General features: G+C 30.3%; 3 protein-coding genes across 3 annotated transcripts; 2 read left to right on the top strand and 1 right to left on the bottom strand.

Annotated features, from left to right (window-relative positions):
* Positions 1 to 1606: 1606 nt before the first annotated feature.
* On the top strand, positions 1607 to 2491 carry LOC115709204 (histone H2A.1-like). The gene has a single exon (XM_030637262.2). The coding sequence runs from the start codon at positions 1844 to 1846 to the stop codon at positions 2294 to 2296; it is 453 nt and encodes a 150-aa protein (XP_030493122.1). The 5' UTR covers positions 1607 to 1843; the 3' UTR covers positions 2297 to 2491.
* Positions 2492 to 7113: 4622 nt separating this feature from the next.
* On the top strand, positions 7114 to 7871 carry LOC115709205 (histone H2A.1-like). Its single transcript, XM_030637263.2, has one exon. The coding sequence runs from the start codon at positions 7253 to 7255 to the stop codon at positions 7703 to 7705; it is 453 nt and encodes a 150-aa protein (XP_030493123.2). The 5' UTR covers positions 7114 to 7252; the 3' UTR covers positions 7706 to 7871.
* A 1612-nt stretch (positions 7872 to 9483) lies between these two features.
* Positions 9484 to 11475, bottom strand: LOC115709190 (putative F-box/LRR-repeat protein At4g15060). Its single transcript, XM_030637244.2, has 3 exons — positions 11310 to 11475; positions 9890 to 11144; positions 9484 to 9787 (listed from the first exon to the last, which is right to left on the bottom strand). Exons 2-3 carry the CDS (start codon positions 11135 to 11137, stop codon positions 9587 to 9589), a joined length of 1449 nt encoding a protein of 482 aa, XP_030493104.2. The 5' UTR covers positions 11138 to 11144; positions 11310 to 11475; the 3' UTR covers positions 9484 to 9586.
* Between the last annotated feature and the right edge of the window lie 598 nt (positions 11476 to 12073).

Genomic DNA, 12073 nt, shown 5'->3' with positions numbered 1-12073 from the left:
AGTGTAAGTGGACTGCGAACCCAATATTGGTGGAAAAAAATTTGGTAACTATCACTACCTTCGAAGGTTCGAATTTTTTTTGTGGCGTGCGATACATGATTGCCTACCTGTAGTTGCAACTCTTCATACAAGACATATTTCTGACTCTCTAATTTGTGCTTTGTGTCGCCGTAATAGTGAAACAGTACCACATGCTCTGTTTTTCTGTCACCGGCCTAAGCGTGTTTGGAAGGCCTCTTTTCTCTCTTGGTAACTATCTTACGGGGCAAATGAATCTCAAAGAACTGTTGTTACATGTTTCTACTACATGGACAAATTTGCAATTAGAACAGTTTGCAACAATTCTTTGGAATATTTAGAGTGAGAGAAATAAAGAAAAGCATGGTAAAAAACCAAAACCACATAATGTGCTACTATACTTTGCTTTGTCTTTTTGATGATTTTTAATCACCTGCTAGGTTAAGAACTCGGTTATTGCTGTTCCATCGTCCTCTCTTAATGCTACCAATACAGATGCCCCTTGGATGAATACTGATGTAGTCGTTAACAAGATGACTCAAATTGAATACTGATGCTCCCATTAACAAGATGACTCAATCTTCCAGTTTTGGTACGATTCTTCATAACACTTATGGTGATATAATTGCTACCATGTCTAAGCCTTTCCCTGGTACCTTTCGCTCAAAAGTGATGGAAGTTATGACTTTAATATATAGTCTGCAATGGCTTAAAGATCTTCATTTGCTTGTTTACTATATAGAGACAGATTCTCTTTTAGTGGTTAAAGGATTACAGCTCTCTAAAGTCTCTGTTTCTTATTTTCATTGTCTGTTAACAAATATCTCTCTCTTAGTGTCTAACTTTTCTGGAATGCAGATTTCACATGTGTTTAAATCTATTAATACTGCTGTTCATTTGCTAGTTAAATATATTCTTTCAGTGGATTCTAATTGTACTTGATTGAAGAAATTGACTCCTCCTTTAAATGCTTATTGTATTACGAAAGTTTGATTTAATATAATATGCATTTTCATTTCTAAAAAAAAATTATTGGGTGATTCTACAGTGCACCACTTAAAAGGGATGTACTGATGCACCCTTGACTTGTTTCGGCATCCAGAAGAATTTTTTAGTCTATTTTTTTTTCATATTCATGTACGTTATAGCTATTTAAGATAACCTACAAAATTTTGAGAAATTCAGAATAATTTACAATATAGAAAACAATGTTCAAACAGTCTATTTTACACGCGTATAAAATAAAATAGTCACGCGTGCAACACACTGTTTGAACGTATTTTTCGGCGTGTTAAACTTTTCTAAATTTCTTAAAATTAACGTACATGATCATGAGAAAAAATGTGACTAAAAAATTATTTCGGGTGCTAAAACAAATAATAGTGCATTAATGTATTCATTTTAAGGGGGTGCATTTTAGAATTTTCCAAAATTATTTTAGTAAAATGAAATTTTAAGTCTCTTCTCTCAAGTTTTTTCTATATTTATTGTATAGGACTTTCCTTTCCATCCCCTCCGTTTAAACCCCACAATCACATACCTTTAATCCCATTCGTCCAAATGAATTCTCACGGATTGCCAGCGTGGCAGACAGTTTAAGGTCGCACGTACCATCCATCTTCTTCTTTCTTCAACCCCACAATCTCTCTAATTGAATTCCTCCAAATGAAACCTCGCGGATTGCCAGCGTGGCAGGCTCATCCCCTTTATATAAATACAAATCTCCATCAACATAACTAACCCACCAATCTCATCATCATCATCAAATTCAATACACAGAACAAACTTTTGTTCCCTCCAAAACTCGAATCCAATCTTTTCAGCAATGGAAACTACAAAAGCAACCAAGGGAGGAGCCAAGGGAGCCGGAGGAAGGAAAGGCGGAGACAGGAAGAAGTCGGTCACTAAGTCCGTCAAGGCTGGACTTCAATTCCCCGTGGGTCGTATCGCTCGATTCCTCAAGAAGGGAAGATACGCCCAACGTACTGGTACCGGTGCTCCCGTCTACCTAGCTGCCGTTCTTGAATACCTTGCCGCTGAGGTTTTGGAATTGGCCGGAAATGCTGCACGTGACAACAAGAAAACAAGAATTAACCCTAGACACGTTCAATTGGCTGTGAGGAACGATGAGGAATTGGGGAAATTGCTCCACGGTGTTACAATCGCCAGCGGTGGTGTTCTTCCCAACATTAACCCAGTTTTGCTACCGAAGAAGACTAAGTCTGCTGAATCTGAGAAAACTGCAACTAAATCGCCCAAATCTCCCAAAAAGGCCTAAATGCATTAATGGGAAAAGCTAGTTGATATGTAATTGAAATTAGGTCTTGATTTGGTTTGTTGTAGAGATTACTGCTTTTCGTTTGTTTTCTTTTCAATCGCTTTAAAGATTGTATTTTTAGTATTAGGTTGTACCCTTTGCTAATCCTTTTTGGTTTGATTAATGGAAACTTACCTATATTTATCATTACCATAACTACTGTTCAAATGGTCTTGTTTAAAATTGTTTTGAAGTTTGATGCTGTGTGATTTGTAATAAGTCACTACAAGATTTATTAGGTACACTTTCTTGTTCAATTACTGTTTTAAAGAAGTAAATAAAAATAACAACCGATTGGAAGTTTTAAATCATGATTGCTGTTTTGTTTAACTTGGTCGTGTGATTATTTGCATTTGAATTAATACATTGTTAATAAATCTCATTATTTCTTATAAAATTACATTATAAGTTCATAATCTAACCATCAATTACATTTTAATTTCAAATATCATTTGTGTATATTCTTTTTTATAAAATTCAATTGTATCTTTATAAATTATAAATGTTATATTGTTTATTAAATAATATAATATTTAAAATTAAAATTACAGTATATTATATATTATTTTGAGTATAATATATAATTTGATTGAGAGTTTAATACATGTAATAATTATTATATAATATGATTGACATTTAAAGCTATAATGCAAATATAGCGATTGGGATTTAATTTTGTGATTGAAAATATGCATAAGTAATATAAGAGGGGTGCTAAGGAGACTCACTTTTGTACTCTCTTTTACACTCTCTCTATAAATTATGACAAATGTTTATCCTTTAAAATTAGTGTATGTATACTTAATAATTAGACATAATATTATTGCATTATTACATCTATGCCATTATAATAAAATTAACCCACTAATTTTTTACTTAGAGCAACTCCAATGCCAAAACTAAAAGAATACTATTTTAGTACTATTTTTTTTTTCAATAATCACAATACTAAAAATTACATTAAAATTTATATTTTTTTTATAATGTTATTTTATTAATATAATAAATGTATTTAATTCATAAATGAAATATTTAATTTTAAAAAAAGAAAATTAAAGTATTTTATGGGAAAAATTACACTTAAGATAAATTTTTAAAGTGTCATTGGAAATAACTTTAAACCTGAATATATATTAGAAAAAAACTTTAAAATAATATTATAACACATGTTTACAATTATTTAGTAAAATGAATAGTCACAACAAATATATGTGATTATTATTTTATTTATTAAAAAAATCATGTCAACTAATATAGACTAAGAGGTAATAATTTATTTTTACTTTTATCTATACATATATATTATATTTATGTTTTTGTAATATGACCTAAAAAAATTTAGGCAAAAAAAAAACAAAAAGAGAAGTCTAATATAATTTGTCCAATCAATTGTTTAGAAAAAATTATAAATTAGTTTTATTTTATTATATTCTTTTTTATATGTATATATATCACATAAATATTATTACATTTTTTTTAATCTTACTTTCTATATTTTGTAATTTTCTAATTTATTTATTATGTTCTATTTATATTTTTTTTTCATAATTTTGTTTTAAAAGATTGCCAATTAACTGTTTAATAGTTGTCATAATATTATTATTAAATTTTTTTATTTGTTTAGTTCATCAATTTTTTTAGCATATTTAATTATCATGTTTTTCTATTTATATCTATTAACTTTATCTAATTAAGTATTTTTTTTGTCAAACCAAAATTTAAATACAAACAATTTATATTCTTCTTTTCTTTGTTTTTTTTTTTTTAATTTTTTTTTTTAATTTATTTAGTGTCCAAAATATAGTTATATTGATTTTTTTTTTTTTTTTACATTGAAACAAAAAAAAAAGGTAGTATATATATGTGTTTTGAATTAAACTAATAATAAAAAGAAAATGTGTTGTAAAAAAACATATAAAGAAAATAGCTTTAATTACTATTTATATGATTATTTAAATTGTTAAATAAATTCTAATCATACTTTATAATTGTTTTAAATGGTGTTATAATTTTGTTTAATTTATGTTTAGCTCTAAGTAAATATTTAGGATAATTTTATTGTAATGACATAGATGTAATAATTCAACAACATTATGTCTAATTATTAAGTACATATACACTAATCTCAAAAGATGACATTTGTCACTTATTTATCGAGAGAGTGTAAAAGAGAGTACAGAGAGTCTCCTTAGCACTCCTCGTAATATAAAATAAAATGGAAATGATTTAGAATGCTTTGGATAGTTATTTGCAAAAATTTAGTAGCTACTAATTAGTTACTATTTTGTTTATTTTTATGATTTGAGTTATAATTTTTTTTTTATTTGTATTTTGTGCTTTAATATTACAATTCTTGATGTAATATATTATCCTTATAATATTTTTCTTAGAATTGTAATTGTTTTTAATTTTTTTATTCATCTTATTTTATGTATAATTTATATATTTCTAATATTAAAGATATAAATGTGATTACTGATGTTAGTAATGAGTGTAAATGTCACCAAATCAAGAACATAATACAATAATAGCAATGATGAGATCAAAATAAAAACAATATGACATATTGAAATGCAAATAAAAATTAGACAAAAAAGATTATTTTGTAGATAAATCCAAAGAGAAGAACAACCTCAATGAATAATTGAAGACTTGAGCTCTTTATTAAATCACAATAGAAAGAATAATTGGGTTACAAAACCAGCTCACATTTTAAAAATTAATTTTATGAATTCATTTACATGTTCTTAAAATTTGTTATTAGACTATTTTCTGTCTTTTAACTCTTAACTTGAATCAAATTAGCTCAACTGTTTAAAAAATGGACATTATGCAACAAAAATAGCTCTTTTGTAATAGTTAAGGAAAATTTTGCCACACAAACTCCACCGATGCAATAATTTATTAATAAGAAAAACATATTAATATAATTTTAAAACTTTAAAAATGTATTGATAATAAACAAAAATTATAGCTCATAAAATTAAAAATAAACATAAGAAATAATATTTTTAAAAATTCTCCTTGCTAAAAGACACCATTCTCTTTTATTGGCATGATTACTAAGGTAATCATTCTCTTACATTTGTTTACTTACATTATTAAAATTAAAAAAAAGGAGAACTTGATTAAATAAGGGAGAAAAGAAAGGGAGAACTTCCCCCACCAATTTATAAGGAATGCCATTAAGGGTAATAGATTTTAATTATTTTTATTTTATTTTTTAATATTAAATATATAATGACAATTTTGTCCTTTAAAATATGTCTTACAAAATAACTACCATATAATATAGTTTAATTTAAAGGGTAATTTAGCCAATTTAAGCATTCCGATTACGTTTCCTAATAAAGTAAATAAGATAAATCAATATCATTTTATTTTCAAAAATTTTTGGTAAACAACATTTTATAAATATTGATTCCGATTATTTTTCATTTATTCTGTTACATTTCTCTATTAACTTATTCCGATTATGAATACTGTATAGTAAGCGTGCCATTAGTGTCATACTGTTATTAGTGTAATTAAGTATTAAATTCGATATAACTTAACAAAATATCTTTTAGAGAATATCGCTAATCAATTGTAACGCCACTATAAAAGTGTGACAGTCAGTATTCCCGTGATCCGTAAGGGGAAACACCGGGTAAACTGTACAATCCCACATCGCCTGGGGAAGGTCAAGTGGGATGATTCTGAGACTGTGTAGGTATGAGACTACACAGTTGAAGAGAGCTTAAATGGATTGATTGATACTACCTATATCAACAAGGTGGATCTTGTTTTTCGGTAGCCCATCTCGAAAGAACTCCACAGTTAAGCGTGCTTGACTTGGAGCAATTTAAGGATGGGTGACCTCCTGAGAAGTTTTCCCAGGAAGCATGCGAGTGAGGACAAAGCACGCTGGAAACACTCGTGTTGGTCTGTAGGGTCAGTCATCAGTCCAGGAAGCAGCCAGAGTGGCGTTCTCGTGTATAAGAGCCATTCATTCCGTGGGTGTAAGGACCCAATGGAGGCTTGAAGCGGGGATGTTACAAATAGTATCAGAGCCTTGACCCAGCCGGAAGTGTGGTCGACGAGGACGTCGGACCCCGTAAGGGGGGTGATTGTGACAGTCAGTATTCCTGTGATCCGTAAGGGGAAACACCGGGTAAGCTGTACAATCCCACATCGCTTGGGGAAGGTCAAGTGGGATGATTCTGAGACTGTGTAGGTATGAGACTACACAGTTGAAGAGAGCTTAAATGGATTGATTGGTACTACCTATATCAATAAGGTGCATCTTGTTTTCCGGTAGCCCATCACGAAAGAACTCCATAGTTAAGCGAGCTTAACTTGGGAGTAATTTCAGGATGGGTGACCTCCTGGGAAGTTTTTCCAGGAAGCGTGCGAGTGAGGACAAAGCACGCTGGAAACACTCGTGTTGGTATGTAGGGTCAGTCATCAATCCATGAAGTAGCTAGAGTGACGTAGGACTTGAAGTGGGGACCTTACAAAAAGGTACTAGAACATTGGTGCCTAACACCCTCTTACTGTCAATATAACTATTGGAGGTACTAGAACATAATTAAGTATCAGATTTTATATAATTTAATATAATAATTTTTTAAAATATCGCTAGCCAATCGCAATACATACGTTTAGAAGGTGCTAGACAACACTATCAATGCTCCAATAATTATGCTCAACAAACAAAGCAAATAATAATAATATTAAATCGCTCTAATTGGATTGGTCGAAATTAAACCTCGCGGATTGCCAGCGTGGCAGACTCATCCCCTTATATAAATACAGATCTGCATCAGCATATCTTACTCACTAATCTCATCAAACTCAATACTCAACAAACTCTTGTTCCCTCCAAAACTCGAATCTAATCGTTTCAGAGAAAAGCTTCCAAATTTCGTTTCAGCAATGGAAACTACTAAATCAACCAAGGGAGGAGCCAAGGGAGCCGGAGGAAGGAAAGGCGGAGACAGGAAGAAGTCGGTCACCAAATCCGTCAAGGCTGGACTTCAGTTTCCCGTCGGTCGTATCGCTCGATTCCTCAAGAAGGGAAGATACGCCCAACGTACTGGTACCGGTGCTCCCGTCTACCTAGCTGCCGTTCTTGAATACCTCGCCGCTGAGGTTTTGGAATTGGCCGGAAATGCTGCTCGTGACAACAAGAAGACTAGAATCAACCCTAGACACGTTCAATTGGCTGTGAGGAACGATGAGGAATTGGGGAAATTGCTTCATGGTGTTACAATCGCCAGCGGTGGTGTTCTTCCCAACATTAACCCAGTTTTGCTACCGAAGAAGACTAAGTCTGCTGAATCTGAGAAAACTGCAACCAAATCACCCAAATCTCCCAAAAAAGCCTGAATTTAGGTCTTTAAATTTCCTTTTTCTTTTTTGGGTTTTGGTTCTTGTAGAAATATGTAATTTGTTTAAGAATGGGATTTGTACTAATAGGTTGGATCTTTTCAATCCTTTTTCTTTTGTTCTTGGTAAAATATTCAATGAAATTTACCTAATTTTATCATGATAATTACCTGTACAGTCAATTTAGATGCAAATTATTTTACAGATCTACAAAATATGTTCTCACATCATGATAATTTTTGTTGGAATGAATATTCTAAGTTATATTAACCTTTTTGTCTGATTATATTAACATTTAATCAAATGTTATTATATATCTTAATTTTCTTTTTATCAATCTATACACTAAAAACACAAAACAAAACAAACTTGAACAACAGATAGACTACTTATTCTATACAACTGAATTGAAGATAGAGCAAGAGAAGACAAAACCAATATCAAATGCCATTTAAGTCTAACAATATAAACTAGGCTAATTCATGAATGAGTTTAAATGTAACACATTTTTTATTTATGCCATTGGAGATAGTGTAACAAGAGAGTATGATTTGAAGTGGTACTTTCATTGCTTTACATGGATGAATTCTTTTATATATAAAGACAAAAGTGTCAGCTATTTTGTCCAAGAAACACTTGGTATTTACCAGAAATAATTCAAAATAGGTTGAACAAAGGCCAAAGTGTACATAATTTAGCTTGAAATGAAATAAAAATGCACTTCTTTTGCACAAAGTTATATTGCTTTGAGTTCATTAACATACATTTTGCACTTTTTTTTTTGATTACTTATTTTGTGTTCTTTTTATCTATTGTGTATCTAATTTTTTGACATGGAATGGAAACTATAACTTCAAAAGAGAAAATCACAACTTACAATATCCATCGCACTTCCAAACATATTTTGCCTCTCAATAGAATTTTACTTATTATATACATAGAAACCCACTAATTGTTTCTTTACCAATTTTGCATGTTCTCCTCTTCATAATAATCTAAATCTAAAAGTCAGTTACAATTGGGTCATATCTCAAAAAGGGTCCAAAAAAAAAGTCATAATATTTTCCTTGGATTCATATGACAAAGATTTTGAATTTTCCAAGAATCAGTGTACAAGAGTAACAAATAGAATCCAGAAATAAATTTCTTAAAAAAAAGAAAAGAAAAAGACAATAGTAAGTCATCATCCTTACATGTACATGCAAATTTCTCTTGGTTCAACAAAAACATAGGGAAAATCTCTTGAAGGGGTGAGGACTTGGCTAAGTGAGGAGGGTTTCATTCAAAAGAGAGGATTAGTTATAGAGAGATTGAATATCACACTTTTATTCCAATGAATTAATTCCTGTTTGTATAAACAGAGTTATACAGGATATAAACAAAGTCGAGTTAATGGATATCTATACTTAAAAGTGTTGACTCAATGGCTCTTAATCTAACCACACTAACATAACATGTAGTCATGTACCTTGTTTATTCTCATATTTTTCTCCTATTCATTTTTTTTTGGATCTATCTATTACAATATGGGATATCCAAATCAATCTTCAAATTTGCTAAAGTAAGAAAAACAGTGACTTCAAATTGTCAAGAACCCATTGTAACAACATAGGCATAGAAAGTATCACAACATACACTTTTATTGGTTTTCCTAAGCAGATATCAGAATATTCCAAGAACAAATTTTAAAGGTCAAGTTTCCTGGGCAAAAACTGCAGTGAAATGTAGAAACAAAATCTACATTTTTCAAGTTCAAGCTACTCATTCACAACCAAATATAAGAAAATTAAATCCCATTCTGATGCAAATTCATTAGTCTTAACTACATACAAATCTCAAAATGAGTACTATTAGAACGGAAAACATATAGAAGGTAGTCAGTCACCTATAATTAAGTTCAAAGTTTTTAAAAGATTTCCCTTTCTCTATTGATAATGTCTTTAAAGAAGGAGAAATCCACTGCAGGGCATCTCTCAAGTCTGAATGTCTCTCTGGTTGGCGTTCAGTAAAAACTCTAAGATGCTCCCAATTAAGCAAATGAGAACGACATATCTTCTTGAAATTTTCTGGCATGATAAGAGCCTACAAGTATAAAATTAAGAAAACAAGTTAAATATAAAATACACTAATAAAGTAATCTGTTTGAAACACCCTTATACTTAAATAAGACAATTAACAACATACCTCAACTGAGTCAACATGCAGGCTTACCCTATTCCATGAACAATTAAGATTCAAAAGAAAATTTATCAAATTGATAAACCAATCTCCGTCATACTTCTCATGCCTCTCAAGAATTACGAATGTTCCATTCAACAAATTAGACGACGCCATTGATACTTTCAATTTGATATTACCTATATAACAAAGTGATGCTAAGTTTGGAGCTGATTCAATTATAACAGACACTTCTTCGTCAAAAGGGTTATTTAAATTGAAACTTTTCACGCTTTGACTCGAGATTTTAATGTGTTTCAATCCTCCTATGTCTTTCAAATTGCTCAAAGTCAAATTCTCAAGGAGAGGAAGATTTGAGATGAGATATTCTATTGATGACCTTTCCACACACCAATGACAAGTTAAAGAGAGATTCTTAATAGCATTGCAGACAGAGAGATTTATTGCGCCAAATGAAATTTCACGTAGTTCCAAAGATTCAAGATTCATGGCTTCAATTTGCTCCACTCTATCTGAACCATTAATTTTCAAGATCTTGAGGCTTGAACTATGTATGCGAAACTGCTGATTATAATCAATATTCCAACTCCAACTACAAGCATTAAACCACAATTTCTCAAGGGAAGGAGAACCCAACAAAAGCTCACTTACCACATTCTTATCTCCAAACTGAACAAGAGTCAATGTCAATGACTTCAATGATGGAAAACTAAACGAGTAACTACAATTCAACTCCACCAACATCAACTCCAAAATAGTCAAAAACTTTGCATTGACCAATAGTGTTTTAGGTAAGAAATAGTAATAGTAATAGTAATTGCCATCATTATCATAATAGTACCCTTCCCCTAATTCAAGAGTGATTTCCTTGACTCTATTCTCAACTGCATAAGCTAACCATTTATCAATGCCATCAGAATGGCTCAACTTATAGGATTTCATCCTAAGCTTAAAACTAGTAATGGCCGAATTGGGGATAAATTGCATACCTCTCTTGCGTTGTTCCAAACAATTTTCAACATAATTGCGTAGCTTTTTTCCTCCCCCTGGCAATTGAAAATAAGTTCTATAGGAAAAAGAGAGAGTGGGAACTGAATACCATATGAATTTCCAACGCTTTGAAAGGAGGCAAGTGGGAACAACATCCTTAGTAAGAAGAAATGACAGTATGTGTAGGATTAACGCATCAGGTAGTTTTGAAATTCTGTCCTCTTCACCCATCAACACTGATGTTCTATCACTACTTTCAGCCATGATTGACCTGTAACAAGTAAAAACAAAAACAGAGAAATCATCAATTGATTCATAGAATGCAATAAATTTTAAAACTTTCAAGGATTTATGTTTTATGAGTAGAAAATAAATAGATTCCATCAATACATTTGTAATAATTATAATCATATTAAAAAGCTAGAATGGTTCATACTTGTGGGTTGTTTAAGAAATTTCCGTCTGAATGAGGAGTTCTTGGATTTGTGAAGAAAGGGTTTCTTCCTAAAGAGAGGATTAGGGCATGTTCTGAGGAGGATTTAGTGTAACTGTTAATATAAACAACATCTCCAATCTTTCACGAATTTGGCGTAGAATTTTTGAGTTTGGTGTTCACACCAAAAATCATAGCAAATAACGTATTTTACATCAATTACTCAAAAATAAAATATTTATTAAATTAATTAAAAATTACAATTTTATTTTTTTAAAAATAAAATAAAATCAAGCATAATTTAATATTTTGAAGGTTTAGATCAAGTGATCATATTAATTTCCTATTTTATTAATATATATTATTTATGTTATTTTTTTTATATTTAATTACTGTTTATTTTATTATTCAATATTAATATTAATATTTTTTCAAAAAAAAAAAATATTAATATTAATATTTTTGTTATTGTTATTTTGTATTTTTCAAGATAATAGTGTTTTGATTAAATTAATTATTATTTTGTGATAAATTTTTATTTGAGGATTAAAATGTAAAATTATTTTTTAAAATAAATTAAAATAAGTGAGAAGATTCAAAATTCAATACCATTAATAATATAGAATTTAGTGCACCACCAATTTAGTGTATCATTAAAGTGAAATGATATAAAGATTCTACACTAATTTAGTGAAATAATGCACCATTGAAGATTCTCGGTTCTTTTTTATTCATTATCTTTTTTAAACAAAATTTTTAATGAGTTT

The sequence above is a fragment of the Cannabis sativa genome, chromosome 3, assembly GCF_029168945.1.
Source record: "Cannabis sativa cultivar Pink pepper isolate KNU-18-1 chromosome 3, ASM2916894v1, whole genome shotgun sequence".
Taxonomy (NCBI): domain Eukaryota; kingdom Viridiplantae; phylum Streptophyta; class Magnoliopsida; order Rosales; family Cannabaceae; genus Cannabis; species Cannabis sativa.
The sequence above is the reverse complement of the archived record's forward strand: the minus strand, read 5'-3'. Positions and strand labels throughout refer to the sequence as shown.